At 47.8% G+C, this 25,239-nt stretch overlaps 1 protein-coding gene across 4 annotated transcripts in view; it reads right to left on the bottom strand.

The window, feature by feature from the left end:
• LOC112237576 (tumor protein 63-like) overlaps nt 1–25,239 on the bottom strand; it is an 88,168-nt gene that overhangs the window by 51,800 nt on the left and 11,129 nt on the right. For all 4 annotated transcript variants that reach the window (XM_042322629.1, XM_042322628.1, XM_042322630.1 and 1 more), the window contains exon 2: nt 8,185–8,442. In XM_042322629.1, the coding sequence (XP_042178563.1) occupies nt 8,185–8,442 (258 nt within the window). The remainder of the gene's footprint in view (nt 1–8,184; nt 8,443–25,239) is intronic.

Below are 25,239 nucleotides of genomic sequence, written 5' to 3'. Positions count from 1 at the left end.
TCTTTGTGTTTGGCCGAGTGTGGTATCCCAGAGGCAGCTGTCTATCGTTGTCTCTGATTGGTCCTCTTCAGATTCCACCTTGATTCTTTAATTGTGGACACTACATCACCACACTCCCTCTCTTGCTCTTGGTCCTGCTCAGCTTTTTAAGTCACCTTGATTTTGCACCTGTGTGTTTTAAAGTAAGGGGCTATAGCAGCACACGTGCAGGCTGGGCTGGGCATGCCATGAGCTTGTAGAGTGAGCGCTACTGGATCAGTATTGTAGCAGGTGAGGAGGCCCGACGCTCCAGCCTTTGGGAATGTCATTGGGCGTGGTCCTCTCCTCGCTCCAGCTCTGCTCACATCATCTGGTACAGATCCTTGCGATTTGGGGCATTGTGTTGCTAAAACATGAGGTGATGGCAGCAGATGAATGTGCCTAAGGATGTCACCACGTAATCTTTGTGGATTCAAATTGCCGTTGATAAAATGTAATTGTGTTTGTTCTCCGTAGCTCATGCCTGCCCTTACCATAACCCCACCGCCACCATGGGGCACTCTGTTCACAATGTTGACATCAACATACCGCTCACCCACACGACGCCACACTGTCTGCCATCTGCCCGGTACAGTTGAAACCGGGATTCATCCATGAAGAACACATTTCTCCAGCGTGCCAGTGGCCATCGAAGGTAAGCACTTCCCCATTGAAGTTGGTTATGATGCCAAACTACAGTCAAGTCATCCTGTTGAGGATGACGAGCACGCAGATGAGCTTCATTGAGACGGGTTTCTAACCGTTTGTACAGTAATTATTTGGTTGTGATAACCCAGTTTCATCAGCTATCCGGGTGGCTAGTTTATCCCGCAGGTGAAGAAGCCAGATGTGGAGGTCCTGGGCTGGCATGGTTATGCGTGGTCTGCGGTTGTGAGACCGGTTGGACATACTGTCAAATTCTCTAAAACGACATTGGAGGGGGCTTATGGTAGAAAAATGAACATTCAATTCTCTGGCAACAGCTCTGGTGGACATTCCTGCAGTCAGCATGCCAATTGCACGTTCTCTTGAGACATCTGTGGCCTTGTGTTATGTGACAAAACTGCACGTTTTTAGAGTGGCTACTAGCAAGCCCAGCTACTAGCAAGCCCAGCTACTAGCAAGCCCAGCTACTAGCAAGCCCAGCTACTAGCCTACGCTCATAGAAGACGAGGTGCTATCTAGGATGTTAAAAAGGGTTCTTCAGCTGTCCCCATAGGAGAACCCTTTGAAGAACCATGTTTGGTTCCAGGTAAAAACCCTTTTAGAACTCTTTTGGATTCCATGATCCCACAGAGACAGAACACACTGTGGACAAAGTCCCCATTGTAAGATCCCTCAGAGACAGAACACACTGTGGACTAAGTCCCCATTATAAGATCCCACAGAGACAGAACACACTGTGGACTAAGTCCCCATTATAAGATCCCACAGAGACAGAACACACTATGGACAAAGTCCCCATTGTAAGATCCCACAGAGACAGAACACACTGTGGACTAAGTCCCCATTGTAAGATCCCTCAGAGACAGAACACACTGTGGACTAAGTCCCCATTATAAGATCCCACAGAGACAGAACACACTGTGGACTAAGTCCCCATTGTAAGATCCCTCAGAGACAGAACACACTGTGGACTAAGTCCCCATTGTAAGATCCCACAGAGACAGAACACACTGTGGACTAAGTCCCCATTGTAAGATCCCACAGAGACAGAACACACTGTGGACTAAGTCCCCATTGTAAGATCCCACAGAGACAGAACACACTGTGGACTAAGTCCCCATTGTAAGATCCCACAGAGACAGAACACACTGTGGACTAAGTCCCCATTATAAGATCCCACAGAGACAGAACACACTATGGACAAAGTCCCCATTGTAAGATCCCTCAGAGACAGAACACACTGTGGACTAAGTCCCCATTATAAGATCCCACAGAGACAGAACACACTATGGACAAAGTCCCCATTGTAAGATCCCTCAGAGACAGAACACACTGTGGACTAAGTCCCCATTGTAAGATCCCACAGAGACAGAACACACTGTGGACTAAGTCCCCATTATAAGATCCCACAGAGACAGAACACACTGTGGACTAAGTCCCCATTATAAGATCCCACAGAGACAGAACACACTATGGACAAAGTCCCCATTGTAAGATCCCTCAGAGACAGAACACACTGTGGACTAAGTCCCCATTGTAAGATCCCACAGAGACAGAACACACTGTGGACTAAGTCCCCATTGTAAGATCCCACAGAGACACACAGCCAGCCCATCAAAAGGGAGCATTAGCAGCTCTATGTGCAGACTAAAGCTGGGGTGGTGACGCCTACAGTGGCCCTGTGACATAAGGCCATCAGGCCAGTGGCTGAGCTAGTCTAGCCATTCTGTGTACCTTCCAGGAGCATCAAATGGAAAGCTGTAGAGCCCTCAGACTGAGACCCATACTACTATCACTACATCTCCATCAGACTGGCCCGGTCATTAAAGAGACAACGCTCTTTCGGTCAGCTTTTTCAGTCAGATATTTTGGTATGTCTTCAACCAACCATTAGCCCACTAGTGGTAATGAATAAATGACTATTTCTACAGAGGACATAGTCAGTGATACCACTACAAAACAACAGCAACTAATTGTTGAGTGCAGTGGAATGCTTTATGCTGACGTAGTGTGTGTATGATAACAGATGTGTTGTAAACCATCGGTTACCAATCCTGAAATCCATCCTGTTGTGTATGTAAGGTAGCCTTAGCATTAAATATGGCTTAAACTTCCTCATGATGAGCTCAGACCAAACCATCAGCTAAACCAATATTCCTCCAAGGGCTTTATTTTCGTCTGGCGTTACGGAGGCGCAAATTCCAAAAAGCACTTCAGTTTGCAATTTCAGCATGTAAAAACTGCCGCTCTGCCATTTTCCATCCAATGCGCCAGGTTCAGCAATTTACCTGTCTAATATCATACATGCTGAAATTGCAAACTGAAGTGCTTTTTGGAATTTGCGCTGCCGTAACGCCAGACGAAAAGAAAGCCCTCAGAGTAATATTGGTCCCCATGGTAACCGATGGTTTACAATACATCTGTTATCATACAAACACTTCGTCCTTCCGTATAAAGCATTCCACTGCACTCAACAATTTGGGAGGGGTGTCAATATTTGAGGTGTGTCCTTAAAAACAAGCGCAAAAGTGATTTCATGCAGCGCATATTGGAAGACTTAAGACCAACGAAAAGCAGGTCTTAGCGGTAACGATGGGACTACATTTGTATTATTTTGGTTCTGTAAGCTATTTAATGAACTAGGCTATGACGGACTAACATTCAAGTTGGAGTAGATGACAATGCAGTACATAAAAGACCATAAATACACAACTTGATGCAACCACATGTTTAGCCATGGAGCACGTTCTGGCTGGCCAGTGAGGGGTTAAGCCTTGACACACCTCCAACTTGTTTATTCATCAAACCCCAGCCCTTTCGCTCCACTTCCAGCTACTGCGCCCATAATTCCTGCTGTGAAAATAGCAAAAGTGTGTCTTAACACACCCCTGGACATGGAGCACTGCCACTAAGATTTACCATTGGTGATGTTTGTTAAAATAGAGCCCTTAGTGGGTTTATGACGACACGGTGCCTGATCCAGAGTCTAGAACAAGGTTTGGGGCGTGCTTCCCATTCACACCCTCTTACTCTTCTCTTCACACAACCAACTGCACATCAGACAGACACTTCTGTTTCTGTGCTGTGAAGATGACAGAGACAGGAAGTGTGGGAATTTAGTAAATGTCACTATCCCACAATCGTCGTAGCCAATGAGCTGGCTGAGATGGGCCCCAGAGTACTGCCAGAATCCCGCCTGTTTACTCTAAGACATTAGTTCTATAACACTCATTCCCCTCCCGTCTGCCAAATCTGGAGATTGATGACTTAGCTGGACCATAATGGTCCAGAATCAATTCCCGTACCACAGTTGAATAAGACCATGTGAAACTGGTTCAGCCACATAGTTTCCCATGAATATTATGATTTCACAAGAGAGATCCAACACTTGAAGTAAAAGAGCTTATATATAGAACGCAGAAAACGATTGAATCCATTCATCCACAGGTGAGATATGGAGCAGCCCAGATGGTAGCTAACTATTGTGACCGCTAGGTGGGGTGCTCTTTACTTTTGGTTTTACACAACGGTACACGCATGACACGGCATTGGAGTAAGTACAGATGGTCATGGAGTAAGTACAGATGGTCATGGAGTCAGAACAAATGGTCGTGGAGTCAGAACAAATGGTCGTGGAGTCAGAACAAATGGTCGTGGAGTCAGAGCAGATGGCCATGGAGTCAGAGCAGATGGCCATGGAGTCAGAGCAGATGGCCATGGAGTCAGCGCAGATGGTCATGGAGTCAGAGCAGGTGGCCATGGAGTCAGAGCAGATGGCCATGGAGTCAGAACAGATGGCCATGGAGTCAGAGCAGATGGCCATAGAGTCAGAACAGATGGTCATGGAGTCAGAGCAGATGGCCATGGAGTCAGAGCAGATGGCCATGGAGTCAGTGCAGATGGTCATGGAGTCAGTGCAGATGGCCATGGAGTCAGAGCAGATGGCCATGGAGTCAGAGCAGATGGCCATGGAGTCAGAGCAGATGGCCATGGAGTCAGTACAGATGGCCATGGAGTCAGAGCAGATGGCCATGGAGTCAGAGCAGATGGCCATGGAGTCAGAGCAGATGGCCATGGAGTCAGAGCAGATGGCCGTGGAGTCAGAGCAGATGGTCACGGAATCAGCAATACGTAACTACACAAAGAAGCTGTGTGCAGCTGGGGCTCTGAAGCAACAGCTGTCACTACAGCACTGTCACATAATGATAGAGAATAATGACAAAGCACTGCAGAGTAGAGCTGTCAGGCAGAGTAGAGTAGAGCAGAGTTTCCAGGCAGAGTGGAGTAGAGCAGAGCTGCCAGGCAGAGTAGAGCTGCCAGGCAGAGTAGAGCAGAGCAGAGCTGCCAGGCAGAGTAGAGCTGCCAGGCAGAGTGGAGCAGAGTAGAGCTGCCATGCAGAGTAGAGCAGAGCAGAGCTTCCAGGCAGAGTAGAGCAGAGCTGCCAGGCAGAGTAGAGCAGATCTGCCAGGCAGAGTAGAGTAGAGCTGCCAGGCAGAGTAGAGTAGAGTAGAGCTGCCAGGCAGAGTGGAGCAGAGCTGCCAGGCAGAGTAGAGCAGAGCTGCCAGGCTGAGTGGAGCAGAGCTGCCAGGCAGAGTAGAGCAGAGCTGCCAGGCAGAGTAGAGCAGAGCTGCCAGGCGGAGTCGAGCTAGAAGAGCTGCCAGGCTGAGTAGAGTAGAGCTGCCAGGCAGAGTAGAGTAGAGTAGAGCTGCCAGGCAGAGTAGAGCTAGAAGAGCTGCCAGGCAGAGTGGAGCTAGAAGAGCTGGTTCTGTCAGTCTGCTGCTGAGACATCAGTACACGGTGAGTGGTGCATCAAGCTGCACAGACAGACAGACAGACAGACAGACAGACAGACAGACAGACAGACAGACAGACAGACAGGCAGGCAGGCAGGCAGGCAGGCAGGCAGGCAGACAGACAGGCAGGCAGGCAGGCAGGCAGGCAGGCAGGCAGGCAGGCAGACAGACAGACAGACAGACAGACAGACAGACAGACAGACAGACAGACAGACAGACAGACAGACAGACAGACAGACAGACAGACAGACAGGCAGGCAGGCAGGCAGGCAGGCAGGCAGGCAGGCAGGCAGACAGGCAGACAGACAGACAGACAGACAGACAGACAGACAGACAGACAGACAGACAGACAGACAGACAGACAGACAGACAGACAGACACAGACAGACAGACAGACAGACAGACAGACAGACAGACAGACAGACAGACAGACAGACAGACAGACAGACAGACAGACAGACAGAAGTTACCCTTTCTTTCTCTGTGAATAATACCACTCTGAAATCCTCTCCGAATCAGGTGTGAGTCAGATGAGATCAAAAGGAGGGGGAAAGAGTCCTATAGACTGACATGAGAATGTACCACTGTCATCTTGGAGGATCCAGACATGAGAATGTACCACTGTCATTCTGGAGGATCCAGACATGAGAATGTACCACTGTCATTCTGGAGGATCCAGACATGAGAATGTACCACTGTCATTCTGGAGGATCCAGACATGAGAATGTACCACTGTCATTCTGGAGGATCCAGCCATGAGAATGTACCACTGTCATTCTGGAGGATCCAGACATGAGAATGTACCACTGTCATTCTGGAGGATCCAGCCGTGAGAAGGTACCACTGTCATCTTGGAGGATCCAGACATGAGAATGTACCACTGTCATTCTGGAGGATCCAGCCGTGAGAAGGTACCACTGTCATTCTGGAGGATCCAGACATGAGAATGTACCACTGTCATTCTGGAGGATCCAGACATGAGAATGTACCACTGTCATTCTGGAGGATCCAGACATGAGAATGTACCACTGTCATTCTGGAGGATCCAGACATGAGAAAGTACCACTGTCATTCTGGAGGATCCAGCCGTGAGAATGTACCACTGTCATTCTGGAGGATCCAGCCATGAGAATGTACCACTGTCATTCTGGAGGATCCAGACATGAAAATGTACCACTGTCATTCTGGAGGATCCAGACATGAAAATGTACCACTGTCATCTTGGAGGATCCAGACATGAGAATGTACCACTGTCATCTTGGAGGATCCAGACATGAGAATGTACCACTGTCATTCTGGAGGATCCAGCCGTGAGAAGGTACCACTGTCATTCTGGAGGATCCAGACATGAGAATGTACCACTGTCATTCTGGAGGATCCAGACATGAGAATGTACCACTGTCATTCTGGAGGATCCAGACATGAGAAAGTACCACTGTCATTCTGGAGGATCCAGCCGTGAGAAGGTACCACTGTCATTCTGGAGGATCCAGCCATGAGAATGTACCACTGTCATTCTGGAGGATCCAGACATGAAAATGTACCACTGTCATTCTGGAGGAATAGCCATGAGAATGTACCACTGTCATTCTGGAGGATCCAGACATGAGAATGTACCACTGTCATTCTGGAGGATCCAGACATGAGAATGTACCACTGTCATTCTGGAGGATCCAGCCATGAGAATGTACCACTGTCATTCTGGAGGATCCAGACATGAAAATGTACCACTGTCATTCTGGAGGAATGGCCATGAGAATATACCACTGTCATTCTGGAGGATCCAGACATGAGAATGTACCACTGTCATTCTGGAGGATACAGACGTGAGAATATACCACTGTCATTCTGGAGGATCCAGACGTGAGAAGGTACCACTGTCATTCTGGAGGATCCAGACGTGAGAAGGTACCACTGTCATTCTGGAGGATCCAGACATGAAAATGTACCACTGTCATTCTGGAGGATCCAGCCATGAGAATGTACCACTGTCATTCTGGAGGATCCAGACATGAAAATGTACCACTGTCATTCTGGAGGATCCAGACATGAAAATGTACCACTGTCATTCTGGAGGAATAGCCATGAGAATGTACCACTGTCATTCTGGAGGATCCAGACGTGAGCACGTGCCTTGAGTTAATATTGTTAATTTATTAAAAGATACACAATGATCTCTTCTTGTTACAACTGAACTGTCATGGCTCTGAGAAAAACACTAGGAATTTCAAGGCTGGGGAAAATGTTAGTCAAGAAGAGTAAAAGTCTTGGACTAGGCCTAAAGGTTGAGCTTGTACCAACTGTCATGCCTGAGGTTCTGAGAAAAGGGCGGGACGTTCTCATCATGTGTCACGCGACGAGGTAGACCAACTTTCCCCCACCAGACAGAGTTGTGCAACGGAGAGCTTTTGATGTATTGTGCATTACAAAACAGCCTGGAGCACTACTGATTGGCTTCATACAACTTTTACACATTTTCTACAGATTCAGCCTTTAATCCAGGTGAGTATTATGTTATACCATGACCCCCAGACCTCACTGGAAGATCCAGCTGACTCATAAATAAACCTTGGAGGGCCCATGACAGAATAAATCAATCAACCATATTATATATGGTTGTATATATATAATATATATCTCAGACATCTGACTTCTGAATTTGTCAAGTGAGACCCATGTGAAATGCACTTTAAAATCTAACTCTTACCGTCCAGGTGGCAGACTTGGCTGTGGAGGACTGCTGGAAGGAGACGTCGAAGGTGTGTGTCCCGGCGTAGTCTGTGTTGGAGGGGATAGCCGGGGAGGGGGACATGGCGTCGAAGGTGGAGCTGGGCTGGGCGTAGGGGGAAGGAGCTGACACGTTGTTCTGGACATGGTCGTTGTTGTAGGGACTGGTGGAGGTAGAGCCGCCATTTTGGATGTTCTGATCCATGCTGTTCAGCAGCCCCAGGTTGGTATACTGGGACTGGAGGAGAGAGAGAGAGAGAGAGAGAGGGAGGGAGGGAGGGAGGGAGGGACCGAGAGAGACAGACAGAGAGAGAGACAGAGAGAGAATTACTTTAATGACCAACTGTAGGTCCAATTCCACTTTATCCCTATCCCACCAAAAGACACACGTACACACAGAGGTTGAACCGATTGGAGGAGAGGGCAGTGATGTTATGGTGCTCATGGAGCAGTTTTTAGGGGTTAAGGGCCGGGTTGTTACACTGTAACTAGAGAGAGGTGAGAAGATTGAGAGGGGAGGTCAAAAATAAATTTAAAAAAAGCTTCTTAGCAAAGAGCAATTTCTCAAGCAAGAAAATTAGCTGTTATTGGTAGAGAGGTTTGGAACTCTCTTTCTTATTGGTCTATTAACTAATTTAGCGCCTGGTGATGTCACTATGGAAGGCCAAAACTAATTTCAAACAGCTCTTACACTTAAAGGGACATTATCCTCACTTTCACAATTTCACTATTATTCCAACCTCATAGTGTGGAAGTATATATAAAATACAAGGAAAATCATTTTGGACTGCTCTGGGCCTTTAAGACAAATGACCTTTGTGTCATTGTCGGCTGGTTAAAGAGCCCCTGAATACGCTGTTTTTGCTGTTGCTCATTAGAAAAAACAGATTTCAGTCTTGGAGGTGTGTTTTTCTGACCGATTCCGAGTTCAAATACACCCGTATTTACTGGTTTCTTATCAGCAATACACGCTGTTTTTTATGGACTCATATGGCAGGGCTGGGTTGACTCAATGTAGTAAGACTGTGTACTCTAGAATAGGGCTTGTTCAACCTATTTCAGCTCCTCGGACCCAAATGAGAAGTGTACTGTCCTCCAACGACCCAAGTGAGAAGTGTACTGTCCTCCAACGACCCAAATGAGAAGTGTACTGTCCTCCAACGACCCAAATGAGAAGTGTACTGTCCTCCAACGACCCAAGTGAGAAGTGTACTGTCCTCCAACGACCCAAATGAGAAGTGTACTGTCCTCCAACGACCCAAATGAGAAGTGTACTGTCCTCCAACGACCCAAATGAGAAGTGTACTGTCCTCCAACGACCCAAGTGAGACGTGTACTTTCCTCCAACGACCAAAATGAGACGTGTACTGTCCTCCAACGACCCAAATGAGAAGTGTGCTGTCCTCCAACGACCCAAATGAGAAGTGTGCTGTCCTCCAACGACCCAAATGAGAAGTGTACTGTCCTCCAACGACCCAAATGAGAAGTGTCCTGTCAGGGTAGGCAGGGTAGCCTAGTGGTTAGAGCATTGGACTAGTAACCGAAAGGTTGCAAGTTCGAATCCCTGAGCTGACAAGGTACAAATCTGTCGTTCTGCCCCTGAACAGGCAGTTAACCCACTGTTCCTAGGCCGTAATTGAAAATAATAATTTGTTCTTAACTGACATGCCTAGTAAAATAAAGGTATAAAAAAAATAAAAAAAATGAGAAGTGTACTGTCCTCCAACAACACAAATGAGAGGGGACTTTCCTCCAACGACCCAAATTAAAATGTGTGAATATACGCTGAGTTATACCAAACATTAAGAACACCTTCCTAATATTGAGCTCCGTATTCTCATAACTCGCGACCCACTTCTCACATGCCCAGGGCCCACTTTGGGTCCCAACCCATAGTTTAAGAAACCCTGCTCTAGAAAACACTCTAGAAGCCAACAGCTCCTGGAGGACACGAAAACACTCTAGAAGCCAACAGCTCCTGGAGGACACGAAAACACTCTAGAAGCCAACAGCTCCTGGAGGACACGAAAACACTCTAGAAGCCAACAGCTCCTGGAGGACACGAAAACACTCTAGAAGCCAACAGCTCCTGGAGGACACGAAAACACTCTAGAAGCCAACAGCTCTTGGAGGACACGAAAACACTCTAGAAGCCAACAGCTCTTGGAGGACACGAAAACACTCTAGAAGCCAACAGCTCCTGGAGGACACGAAAACACTCTAGAAGCCAACAGCTCCTGGAGGACTTGGAAAACACTCTAGAAGCCAACAGCTCTGGAGGACACGAAAACACTCTAGAAGCCAACAGCTCTTGGAGGACACGAAAACACTCTAGAAGCCAACAGCTCTTGGAGGACACGAAAACACTCTAGAAGCCAACAGCTCTTGGAGGACACGAAAACACTCTAGAAGCCAACAGCTCCTGGAGGACACGAAAACACTCTAGAAGCCAACAGCTCCTGGAGGACACGAAAACACTCTAGAAGCCAACAGCTCTTGGAGGACACGAAAACACTCTAGAAGCCAACAGCTCCTGGAGGACACGAAAACACTCTAGAAGCCAACAGCTCTTGGAGGACACGAAAACACTCTAGAAGCCAACAGCTCCTGGAGGACACGAAAACACTCTAGAAGCCAACAGCTCCTGGAGGACACACTCTAGAAGCCAACAGCTCTTGGAGGACACGAAAACACTCTAGAAGCCAACAGCTCTTGGAGGACACGAAAACACTCAAGCCAACAGCTCTGGAAGCCAACAGCTCCTGGAGGACACGAAAACACTCTAGAAGCCAACAGCTCTTGGAGGACACGAAAACACTCTAGAAGCCAACAGCTCCTGGAGGACACGAAAACACTCTAGAAGCCAACAGCTCCTGGAGGACACGAAAACACTCTAGAAGCCAACAGCTCTTGGAGGACACGAAAACACTCTAGAAGCCAACAGCTCCTGGAGGACACGAAAACACTCTAGAAGCCAACAGCTCTGGAGGACACGAAAACACTCTAGAAGCCAACAGCTCCTGGAGGACACGAAAACACTCTAGAAGCCAACAGCTCTGGAGGACAGCCAGCCAACAGCTCCTGGAGGACACGAAAACACTCTAGAAGCCAAAGCTCCACGAAAACACTCTAGAAGCCAACAGCTCCTGGAGGACACGAAAACACTCTAGAAGCCAACAGCTCCTGGAGGACACGAAAACACTCTAGAAGCCAAGCCAGCTCCTGGAGGACACGAAAACACTCTAGAAGCCAACAGCTCCTGGAGGACACGAAAACACTCTAGAAGCCAACAGCTCCTGGAGGACACGAAAACACTCTAGAAGCCAACAGCTCCTGGAGGACACGAAAACACTCTAGAAGCCAACAGCTCTTGGAGGACACGAAAACACTCTAGAAGCCAACAGCTCCTGGAGGACACGAAAACACTCTAGAAGCCAACAGCTCCTGGAGGACACGAAAACACTCTAGAAGCCAACAGCTCCTGGAGGACACGAAAACACTCTAGAAGCCAACAGCTCCTGGAGGACACGAAAACACTCTAGAAGCCAACAGCTCTGGAGGACACGAAAACACTCTAGAAGCCAACAGCTCCTGGAGGACACGAAAACACTCTAGAAGCCAACAGCTCCTGGAGGAACGAAAACTCTAGAAGCCAACAGCTCTTGGAGGACACGAAAACACTCTAGAAGCCAACAGCTCTTGGAGGACACGAAAACACTCTAGAAGCCAACAGCTCTTGGAGGACACGAAAACACTCTAGAAGCCAACAGCTCTTGGAGGACACGAAAACACTCTAGAAGCCAACAGCTCCTGGAGGACACGAAAACACTCTAGAAGCCAACAGCTCCTGGAGGAAAACACTCTAGAAAACACTCTAGAAGCCAACAGCTCCTGGAGGACACGAAAACACTCTAGAAGCCAACAGCTCTTGGAGGACACGAAAACACTCTAGAAGCCAACAGCTCTTGGAGGACACGAAAACACTCTAGAAGCCAACAGCTCCTGGAGGACACGAAAACACTCTAGAAGCCAACAGCTCTTGGAGGACACGAAAACACTCTAGAAGCCAACAGCTCTTGGAGGACACGAAAACACTCTAGAAGCCAACAGCTCCTGGAGGACACGAAAACACTCTAGAAGCCAACAGCTCTTGGAGGACACGAAAACACTCTAGAAGCCAACAGCTCCTGGAGGACACGAAAACACTCTAGAAGCCAACAGCTCTTGGAGGACACGAAAACACTCTAGAAGCCAACAGCTCCTGGAGGACACGAAAACACTCTAGAAGCCAACAGCTCCTGGAGGACACGAAAACACTCTAGAAGCCAACAGCTCCTGGAGGACACGAAAACACTCTAGAAGCCAACAGCTCCTGGAGGACACGAAAACAAAACACTCTAGAAGCCAACAGCTCCTGGAGGACACGAAAACACTCTAGAAGCCAACAGCTCTGGAGGACACGAAAACACTCTAGAAGCCAACAGCTCCTGGAGGACACGAAAACACTCTAGAAGCCAACAGCTCTGGAGGACACGAAAACACTCTAGAAGCCAACAGCTCCTGGAGGACACGAAAACACTCTAGAAGCCAACAGCTCCTGGAGGACACGAAAACACTCTAGAAGCCAACAGCTCCTGGAGGACACGAAAACACTCTAGAAGCCAACAGCTCCTGGAGGACACGAAAACACTCTAGAAGCCAACAGCTCCTGGAGGACACGAAAACACTCTAGAAGCCAACAGCTCTTGGAGGACACGAAAACACTCTAGAAGCCAACAGCTCCTGGAGGACACGAAAACACTCTAGAAGCCAACAGCTCTTGGAGGACACGAAAACACTCTAGAAGCCAACAGCTCTTGGAGGACACGAAAACACTCTAGAAGCCAACAGCTCTTGGAGGACACGAAAACACTCTAGAAGCCAACAGCTCTTGGAGGACACGAAAACACTCTAGAAGCCAACAGCTCTTGGAGGACACGAAAACACTCTAGAAGCCAACAGCTCTTGGAGGACACGAAAACACTCTAGAAGCCAACAGCTCCTGGAGGACACGAAAACACTCTAGAAGCCAACAGCTCCTGGAGGACACGAAAACACTCTAGAAGCCAACAGCTCCTGGAGGACACGAAAACACTCTAGAAGCCAACAGCTCCTGGAGGACACGAAAACACTCTAGAAGCCAACAGCTCCTGGAGGACACGAAAACACTCTAGAAGCCAACAGCTCCTGGAGGACACGAAAACACTCTAGAAGCCAACAGCTCCTGGAGGACACGAAAACACTCTAGAAGCCAACAGCTCTTGGAGGACACGAAAACACTCTAGAAGCCAACAGCTCTTGGAGGACACGAAAACACTCTAGAAGCCAACAGCTCCTGGAGGACACGAAAACACTCTAGAAGCCAACAGCTCCTGGAGGACACGAAAACACTCTAGAAGCCAACAGCTCCTGGAGGACACGAAAACACTCTAGAAGCCAACAGCTCTTGGAGGACACGAAAACACTCTAGAAGCCAACAGCTCCTGGAGGACACGAAAACACTCTAGAAGCCAACAGCTCCTGGAGGACACGAAAACACTCTAGAAGCCAACAGCTCCTGGAGGACACGAAAACACTCTAGAAGCCAACAGCTCCTGGAGGACACGAAAACACTCTAGAAGCCAACAGCTCTTGGAGGACACGAAAACACTCTAGAAGCCAACAGCTCTTGGAGGACACGAAAACACTCTAGAAGCCAACAGCTCCTGGAGGACACGAAAACACTCTAGAAGCCAACAGCTCCTGGAGGACACGAAAACACTCTAGAAGCCAACAGCTCCTGGAGGACACGAAAACACTCTAGAAGCCAACAGCTCCTGGAGGACACGAAAACACTCTAGAAGCCAACAGCTCCTGGAGGACACGAAAACACTCTAGAAGCCAACAGCTCCTGGAGGACACGAAAACACTCTAGAAGCCAACAGCTCCTGGAGGACACGAAAACACTCTAGAAGCCAACAGCTCTTGGAGGACACGAAAACACTCTAGAAGCCAACAGCTCCTGGAGGACACGACACGAAAACACTCTAGAAGCCAACAGCTCTTGGAGGACACGAAAACACTCTGGAGGACACGAAAACAGAAGCCAACAGCTCCTGGAGGACACGAAAACACTCTAGAAGCCAACAGCTCTTGGAGGACACGAAAACACTCTAGAAGCCAACAGCTCTTGGAGGACACGAAAACACTCTAGAAGCCAACAGCTCTTGGAGGACACGAAAACACTCTAGAAGCCAACAGCTCTTGGAGGACACGAAAACACTCTAGAAGCCAACAGCTCTTGGAGGACACGAAAACACTCTAGAAGCCAACAGCTCCTGGAGGACACGAAAACACTCTAGAAGCCAACAGCTCCTGGAGGACACGCCAACAAAACACTCTAGAAGCCAACAGCTCTGGAGGACACGAAAACACTCTAGAAGCCAACAGCTCTTGGAGGACACGAAAACACTCTAGAAGCCAACAGCTCCTGGAGGACACGAAAACACTCTAGAAGCCAACAGCTCCTGGAGGACACGAAAACACTCTAGAAGCCAACAGCTCCTGGAGGACACGAAAACACTCTAGAAGCCAACAGCTGGAGGACACGAAAACACTCTAGAAGCCAACAGCTCTTGGAGGACACGAAAACACTCTAGAAGCCAACAGCTCTTGGAGGACACGAAAACACTCTAGAAGCCAACAGCTCCTGGAGGACACGAAAACACTCTAGAAGCCAACAGCTCCTGGAGGACACGAAAACACTCTAGAAGCCAACAGCTCCTGGAGGACACGAAAACACTCTAGAAGCCAACAGCTCCTGGAGGACACGAAAACACTCTAGAAGCCAACAGCTCTTGGAGGCCAACACGAAAACACTCTAGAAGCCAACAGCTCCTGGAGGACACTGGAGGACAAAACACTCTAGAAGCCAACAGCTCCTGGAGGACACGAAAACACTCTAGAAGCCAACAGCTCCTGGAGGACACGAAAACACTCTAGAAGCCAACAGCTCCTGGAGGACACGAAAACACTCTAGAAGCCAACAGCTCCTGGAGGACACGAAAACACTCTAGAAGCCAACAGCTCCTGGAGGACACGAAAACACTCTAGAAGCCAACAGCTCCTGGAGGACACGAAACACTCTAGAAGCCAACAGCTCCTGGAGGACACGAAAACACTCTAGAAGCCAACAGCTCCTGGAGGACACGAAAACACTCTAGAAGCCAACAGCTCTTGGAGGACACGAAAACACTCTAGAAGCCAACAGCTCCTGGAGGACACTAGAAAACACTCTAGAAGCCAACAGCTCCTGGAGGACACGAAAACACTCTAGAAGCCAACAGCTCTTGGAGGACACGAAAACACTCTAGAAGCCAACAGCTCCTGGAGGACACGAAAACACTCTAGAAGCCAACAGCTCTTGGAGGACACGAAAACACTCTAGAAGCCAACACAGCTCTCTAGAAGCCAACAGGAGGACACGAAAACACTCTAGAAGCCAACAGCTCTGGAGGACACGAAAAAACAGCTCTAGAAGCCAACAGCTCCTGGAGGACACGAAAACACTCTAGAAGCCAACAGCTCCTGGAGGACACGAAAACACTCTAGAAGCCAACAGCTCTTGGAGGACACGAAAACACTCTAGAAGCCAACAGCTCTTGGAGGACACGAAAACACTCTAGAAGCCAACAGCTCCTGGAGGACACGAAAACACTCTAGAAGCCAACAGCTCCTGGAGGACACGAAAACACTCTAGAAGCCAACAGCTCCTGGAGGGAGAAGCCAACAGCTCTTGGAGGACAAACACTCTAGAAGCCAACAGCTCTTGGAGGACACGAAAACACTCTAGAAGCCAACAGCTCCTGGAGGACACGGAAACACTCTAGAAGCCAACAGCTCTTGGAGGACACGAAAACACTCTAGAAGCCAACAGCTCCTGGAGGACACGAAAACACTCTAGAAGCCAACAGCTCTTGGAGGACACGAAAACACTCTAGAAGCCAACAGCTCTTGGAGGACACGAAAACACTCTAGAAGCCAACAGCTCTTGGAGGACACGAAAACACTCTAGAAGCCAACAGCTCTGGAGGACACGAAAACACTCTAGAAGCCAACAGCTCTTGGAGGACACGAAAACACTCTAGAAGCCAACAGCTCTCTCTAGAAGCCAACAGCTCCTGGAGGACACGAAAACACTCTAGAAGCCAACAGCTCCTGGAGGACACGAAAACACTCTAGAAGCCAACAGCTCCTGGAGGACACGAAAACACTCTAGAAGCCAACAGCTCTTGGAGGACACGAAAACACTCTAGAAGCCAACAGCTCTTGGAGGACACGAAAACACTCTAGAAGCCAACAGCTCTGGAAACACTCTAGAAGCCAACAGCTCCTGGAGGACACGAAAACACTCTAGAAGCCAACAGCTCCTGGAGGACACGAAAACACTCTAGAAGCCAACAGCTCCTGGAGGACACGAAAACACTCTAGAAGCCAACAGCTCCTGGAGGACACGAAAACACTCTAGAAGCCAACAGCTCTTGGAGGACACGAAAACACTCTAGAAGCCAACAGCTCTAGAAGCCAACAGCTCTTGGAGGACACGAAAACACTCTAGAAGCCAACAGCTCCTGGAGGACACGAAAACACTCTAGAAGCCAACAGCTCCTGGAGGACACGAAAACACTCTAGAAGCCAACAGCTCCTGGAGGACACGAAAACACTCTAGAAGCCAACAGCTCTTGGAGGACACGAAAACACTCTAGAAGCCAACAGCTCTTGGAGGACACTGGAGGAAAACACTCTAGAAGCCAACAGCTCCTGGAGGACACGAAAACACTCTAGAAGCCAACAGCTCCTGGAGGACACGAAAACACTCTAGAAGCCAACAGCTCCTGGAGGACACGAAAACACTCTAGAAGCCAACAGCTCCTGGAGGACACGAAAACACTCTAGAAGCCAACAGCTCTTGGAGGACAGCTCCTGGAGGAAAACACTCTAGAAGCCAACAGCTCCTGGAGGACACGAAAACACTCTAGAAGCCAACAGCTCCTGGAGGACACGAAAACACTCTAGAAGCCAACAGCTCCTGGAGGACACGAAAACACTCTAGAAGCCAACAGCTCTTGGAGGACACGAAAACACTCTAGAAGCCAACAGCTCTTGGAGGACACGAAAACACTCTAGAAGCCAACAGCTCCTGGAGGACACGAAAACACTCTAGAAGCCAACAGCTCCTGGAGGACACGAAAACACTCTAGAAGCCAACAGCTCTTGGAGGACACGAAAACACTCTAGAAGCCAACAGCTCTTGGAGGACACGCCAAAAACACTCTAGAAGCCAACAGCTCTTGGAGGACACGAAAACACTCTAGAAGCCAACAGCTCCTGGAGGACACGAAAACACTCTAGAAGCCAACAGCTCTTGGAGGACACGAAAACACTCTAGAAGCCAACAGCTCTTGGAGGACACGAAAACACTCTAGAAGCCAACAGCTCCTGGAGGACACGAAAACACTCTAGAAGCCAACAGCTCCTGGAGGACACGAAAACACTCTAGAAGCCAACAGCTCTTGGAGGACACGAAAACACTCTAGAAGCCAACAGCTCTTGGAGGACACGAAAACACTCTAGAAGCCAACAGCTCCTGGAGGACACGAAAACACTCTAGAAGCCAACAGCTCCTGGAGGACACGAAAACACTCTAGAAGCCAACAGCTCCTGGAGGACACGAAAACACTCTAGAAGCCAACAGCTCTTGGAGGACACGTGAACACTCTAGAAGCCAACAGCTCTTGGAGGACACGAAAACACTCTAGAAGCCAACAGCTCCTGGAGGACACGAAAACACTCTAGAAGCCAACAGCTCCTGGAGGACACGAAAACACTCTAGAAGCCAACAGCTCCTGGAGGACACGAAAACACTCTAGAAGCCAACAGCTCCTGGAGGACACGAAAACACTCTAGAAGCCAACAGCTCCTGGAGGACACGAAAACACTCTAGAAGCCAACAGCTCCTGGAGGACACGAAAACACTCTAGAAGCCAACAGCTCTTGGAGGACACGAAAACACTCTAGAAGCCAACAGCTCCTGGAGGACACGAAAACACTCTAGAAGCCAACAGCTCTTGGAGGACACGAAAACACTCTAGAAGCCAACAGCTCTGGAGGACACGAAAACACTCTAGAAGCCAACAGCTCCTGGAGGACACGAAAACACTCTAGAAGCCAACAGCTCTTGGAGGACACTTGGAGGACACGAAAACACTCTAGAAGCCAACAGCTCCTGGAGGACACGAAAACACTCTAGAAGCCAACAGCTCTTGGAGGACACGAAAACACTCTAGAAGCCAACAGCTCCTGGAGGACACGTAAACACTCTAGAAGCCAACAGCTCTTGGAGGACACGAAAACACTCTAGAAGCCAACAGCTCTTGGAGGACACGAAAACACTCTAGAAGCCAACAGCTCCTGGAGGACACTGGAAGTTCTTCAATGTTTTCCGTTTATTGTTAAAAGTCCAAACCAACGTGTTTGAGCCCATAGCTTTCATCAGGTTTTTTCCCCCGTTCCCTCTGTTCTAGAAACGCCGAAACAGTGAGGTAATAAATAATTATGAATACCCATAAACTTCAGATTAGAAACACTGCAATAAGCCGCGCCTTATTGTCTCCATCAACATGTCCAGTAAACAGAAAGTAACAGAGTTCTTGACAAAATGAAGAAACAGTCCTTATGCTCTGTTTCCATTCTGGTAGATCACACCGGCCATGTCAACAGCCTCCCCAGATCACACCGGCCACGTCAACAGCCTCCTCAGATCACACCCGCCATGTCAACAGCCTCCTCAGATCACACCGGCCATGTCAACAGCCTCCCCAGATCACACCGGCCACGTCAACAGCACGTCAACAGCCTCCCCAGATCACACCGGCCATGTCAACAGCATGTCTACAGCCTCCCCAGATCACACCGGCCACGTCAACAGCCTCCCAGATCACACCGTCCATGTCAACAGCCTCCCCAGATCACACCGGCCATGTCTACAGCATGTCTACAGCCTCCCCAGATCACACCGGCCATGTCTACAGCATGTCTACAGCCTCCCCAGATCACACCGGCCATGTCTACACAGCCTCCCCAGATCACACCGGCCATGTCTCACACAGCCTCCCCAGATCACACCCGCCATGTCAACAGCCTCCCCAGATCACACCGGCCATGAGGCGCTGATGTTTAGGCCAAGGTATGTATAGTTTTTTGTGTGCTCTAGGACAACAGTGTCTAGATGGAATTTGTATTTGTGTTCCTGGTGACTGGATCATTTTTTGGAACACCATTATTCTCTCTCTCTCTCTCTCTCTCTCTCTCTCTCACCTCTTCCCTTCCAGCTCTATCTGCTCTGCTCCTCCATTCCATTCCATGTATAAAAGACACATTCCAGGCCGAGGTGTCTCTGCCACGGCTCTGGGTCTCTTTAGACACCCATTAATCTCTAAAGGCAGGACAGACAGGCAGTCAAAGGCCCCTTGTTTATTTCAGTCCGCGAGGTCCCCCGTCCCACACAGCTGTCTAGTTCACTCCCTCCCACTCACATCACCAGGTGACAAACACAGTAACACACAAACACTGTAACGCACAAACACAGTAACACACAAACACAGTAACACACAAACACTGTAACACACAAACACAGTAACACACAAACACAGTAACGCACAAACACGGTAACACACAAACACAGTAACACACTGTAACACACAAACACAGTAACACACAAACACAGTAACACACAAACACGGTAACACACAAACACAGTAACACACTGTAACACACAAACACAGTAACACACTGTAACACACAAACACAGTAACACACAAACACAGTAACACACAAACACGGTAACACACAAACACAGTAACACACTGTAACACACAAACACTGTAACACACAAACACAGTAACACACAAACACAGTAACACACAAACACTGTAACACACAAACACAGTAACACACAAACACAGTAACACACAAACACAGTAACGCACAAACACGGTAACACACAAACACAGTAACACACTGTAACACACAAACACAGTAACACACAAACACTGTAACACACAAACACAGTAACACACTGTAACACACAAACACGGTAACACACTGTAACACACAAACACAGTAACACACAAACACAGTAACACACAAACACAGTAACACACAAACACGGTAACACACAGTAACACACAAACACAGTAACACACAAACACGGTAACACACAGTAACACACAAACACAGTAACACACAAACACAGTAACACACAAACACAGTAACACTAACCAAGTTGACATGGTATGAATACTCTAGAACATAAATCAAATATAACACAACCATTATTTTCCCATACACACTACATACAGAAGACATTAAAAACAAGAAACTAAATTGTTTCCACAACACACACACACACACACACACACACACACACACACACACACACACACACACACACAGAGACACACACACAGAGACACACACACAGAGCACCTGAGGGAGGTCATTCCAGCCAACGCAAACAAATCTCATCAACAACGCCTCAGGGGAGATGCTTCGAGTTGATTTTGGATAATGAAGTGTGTGTGTGTGTGTGTGTGTGTCACGAGTCTGCCCCAACCCCCCGGAAACAATGAGACTGGGTCTTTCAAGAGCCTGTCTAGGGGAACAATGTCTCAGGTTAAACCAGGCAGGTGTTAGGAGACGAGTGTATTGTGAAAGGAACACACGCATGCACGCACGCAGACACCCACCCACCTACACCCACCCACCCACCCACACACACCCCCCCACACACCCACCCACACCCCCCCCACACAAAGGGAAAGCTAACTCCTCCGTGGAGTGGGAAGGGGGGGGGGTTGTGAGCATACCCTCCAGCCCTACACTCAGCAGAGGTTTTCATCTCAAAAGGACTTTATTGGCATGGGAAACATGTTTACGTTTTCTGTCTCAAGACACACCTCCTTCACATGCCTCACAATGGAGAGCAATTAGAGCATAATGAAGGTGCTTTAGAATGGGAGAGCTGTTGAATCCGATGGCCCCTCTTGTTGCCTGATCCCTGACTATAGACACTGGTCCTACGGCCCAAATGGAATTCTATTCACTACAGTATATAGTGCTCTACTGTTGACCTGGGCACAAGTAGTTCACTATATAACTGCATGAATGCCATTTGGCATTCACAAGGGTGCTAAAAGGCTAAAAAAGCCTTCATGCTAAAGGTAGCCTGGTTAGGGGGTGGCAGGTAGGGGGGCGACAGGTAGCTTAGTGGTTAGAGCGTTGGGCCAGTAACTGAAAGGTTGCTAGTTCGAATCCCTGAGCTGACAAGGTAAAACTCTTTTGCACTGTCCCTGAACAAGGCAGTTAAATCAAATCAAATTTTATTTGTCACATACACATGGTTAGCAGATGTTAATGCGAGTGTAGCGAAATGCTTGTTTTTCTAGTTCCGACAATGCAGTAATAACCAACAAGTAATCTAACTAACAATTCCAAAACTACTGTCTTATACACAGTGTAAGGGGATAAAGAATATGTACATAAGGATATATGAATGAGTGATGGTACAGAGCAGCATAGGCAAGATACAGTAGCTGATATTGAGTACAGTATATACATATGAGATGAGTATGTAAACAAAGTGGCATAGTTAAAGTGGCTAGTGATACATGTATTACATAAGGATGCAGTCGATGATATAGAGTACAGTATATACGTATGCATATGAGATGAATAATGTAGGGTAAGTAACATTATATAAGGTAGCATTGTTTATATATTTACATCATTTCCCATCAATTCCCATTATTAAAGTGGCTGGAGTTGAGTCAGTGTCATTGTCAGTGTGTTGGCAGCAGCCACTCAATGTTAGTGGTGGCTGTTTAACAGTTAACAAACTGTCCCTAAGCCGTAAAGGCAGTTAACCCACTGTTCCTAGGCCGTCATTGTAGAATAAGAATTTGTTATTAACTGACTTGCCTTGTTAAATAAAAGTACCAAAAAAATGGAATCAGATCACTAGGCTAGATTACTTTCTCATGCTAAAGGCTAGCCTAGTTAGACTCAGATCACTAGGCTAGATTACCTTCTCATGCTAAAGGCTAGCCTAGTTAGACTCAGATCACTAGGCTAGATTACCTTCTTATGCTAAACGCTAGCCTAGTTAGACTCAGATCACTAGGCTAGATTACCTTCTCATGCTAAAGGCTAGCCTAGTTAGACTCAGATCACTAGGCTAGATTAGCTTCTTCTGCTAAAGGGGTAGCCTGGTTAGGATCAGATCACTAGGCTAGATTAGCTTCTTATGCTAAAGGGTAGCCTGGTTAGGATCAGATCACTAGGCTAGATTAGCTTCTTACGCTAAAGGGTAGCCTAGTTAGACTCAGATCACAAGGGTAGATTAGCTTCTTATGCTAAAGGGTAGCCTGGTTAGGATCAGATCACTAGGCTAGATTAGCCTCTTATGCTAAAGGGTAGCCTAGTTCGACTCAGATCACAAGGGTAGATTAGCTTCTTATGCTAATGACTGTAACTTGTTGTAAGTGTTTTATTTATTTTTATTTCACCTTTATTTAACCAGGTAGGCCAGTTGAGAACAAGTTCTCATTTACAACTGCGACCTGGCCAAGATAAAGCAAAACAGTGCGACTAAAAACAACAACAAGATTGTGTTCTCATACATCATGAGTCAGAACTCTGGTTTAGAGATTGTGTTCTCATACATCATGAGTCAGAACTCTGGTTTAGAGATTGTGTTCTCATACGTCATGAGTCAGAGATCTGGTTTAGAGATTGTGTTCTCACACGTCATGAGTAAGAGCAGGGGTACATCAGCACTACGGCTGGCATTAAAACATTTTTATTTTATTTAAGGTGGTGGTGTTTTGGTGTAAGACGCTCCAGCTCTCCTACACCACTGCTCTAATGACAACCCCACAGCCAGCCAATGACAAGGGACCCTGCCCCCTCCTACCTCCCTACCTAGTCTGTGTCCCAAATAACAACCTGTTCCCTGTTTAGTGCATTACTGTGGGTGCTGGTCCTGTGTGCGTGCGTGTGTGTGTGGGTGAGTGTTTTCACTAGGAGCTACCTGACAGCCACTAATTATCACAGAAGGCAAATGATCATTTTAATGAATAGCCTGATGCTGGCCAGAAACCGCAGATTAAACATCAAAGCCCCTTATAGCGATGGAGAGAGAACTAGAGGTTGATGAGATGACATGATAAAGATGATGATTGTTCACTTCTTACAAAGAGGGATTATGAGAAGTGAGTGATCTGGAGAACTCTACTTCTATTATATTTCTGGAAGGAACGAAGACATCAAGGATGAAGAATGAACAGATCGGGAATGAAAAGAGAAAAAAAAAGGAATGAAGGAAGACCAAAAGAAAAGTCAAACAAGTCAACCGTCACCCAAACATTCACCTATAGTCAGATGGAATGTTTAACTGAGTGGAAGGGGAAGCTATCAACACGTGAAGGAGACTCTTCTCTCCTCTTCCTTTTAATCTGGTCTGATTCCACTGTAATACAGCAGCCATTTTAATCCCTACTTTAACTGCTCTTAAAAATTCCGTCTGTTTACAGCCGTGCTGCTCTTAGCCCTCTGAGGCCTAGCCTGGTGGCTGTGGTGGCTGCTGAGATGGAAGGCCGTCTGTTCTGTTCCACGTCTCGGGGGATATTTCTTTGTCTAAATGCAGATTCTGGAGTCAGCATTTCAGCCCGTTAGGGAAAACTAGACGAGTCCTAAATGGTACAATGTTCCTTATATAGTACACTACTATAGACCAGCTACCACAGCATTTCAGCCCGTTAGGGAAAACTAGATGAGTCCTAAATGGCAGTACACTACTATAGACCAGGTACCATAGGGTAGTGTACTACTATAGACCAGGGTCCATAGGGTAGTGTACTACTATAGACCAGGGTCCATAGGGGTAGTGCACTACTATAGACCAGGGCCCATAGGGGTAGTGTACTACTATAGACCAGGGCCCATAGGGCGGCTGTCATGGGGGGGGCAACGTTCCATAGGACACAAGCCCATAGAGATCTGTTAAAAAGTAGTGCACACAACTACATAGGGAAAAGGGTGCCGTTCGGGAAGAGCTACCCTAGACTGTTGACTTTCAGAGTGACAGAGTGTTGACCTTCAGAGTGACAGACTGTTGACCTTCAGAGTGACAGACTGTTCAGACCTTCAGAGTGACAGACTGTTCAGACCTTCAGAGTGACAGACTGTTCAGACCTTCAGAGTGACAGACTGTTCAGACCTTCAGAGTGACAGACTGTTCAGACCTTCAGAGTGACAGACTGTTCAGACCTTCAGAGTGACAGACTGTTCAGACCTTCAGAGTGACAGACTGTTGACCTTCAGAGTGACAGACTGTTCAGACCTTCAGAGTGACAGACTGTTCAGACCTTCAGAGTGACAGACTGTTCAGACCTTCAGAGTGACAGACTGTTCAGACCTTCAGAGTGACAGACTGTTCAGACCTTCAGAGTGACAGACTGTTGACCTTCAGAGTGACAGACTGTTCAGACCTTCAGAGTGACAGACTGTTCAGACCTTCAGAGTGACAGACTGTTCAGACCTTCAGAGTGACAGACTGTTCAGACCTTCAGAGTGACAGACTGTTCAGACCTTCAGAGTGACAGACTGTTCAGACCTTCAGAGTGACAGACTGTTGACCTTCAGAGTGACAGACTGTTCAGACCTTCAGAGTGACAGACTGTTGACCTTCAGAGTGACAGACTGTTGACCTTCAGAGTGACAGACTGTTCAGACCTTCAGAGTGACAGACTGTTCAGACCTTCAGAGTGACAGACTGTTCAGACCTTCAGAGTGACAGACTGTTCAGACCTTCAGAGTGACAGCCTGTTGACCTTCAGAGTGACAGACTGTTGACCTTCAGAGTGACAGCCTGTTGATTCCGCAGCAGGAATCCAAATGA

This window comes from Oncorhynchus tshawytscha, linkage group LG05 (assembly GCF_018296145.1).
Source record: "Oncorhynchus tshawytscha isolate Ot180627B linkage group LG05, Otsh_v2.0, whole genome shotgun sequence".
NCBI lineage: Eukaryota > Metazoa > Chordata > Actinopteri > Salmoniformes > Salmonidae > Oncorhynchus > Oncorhynchus tshawytscha.
Note: the sequence above shows the minus strand (reverse complement) of the source record. Positions and strands in the feature narration are given on the sequence as shown.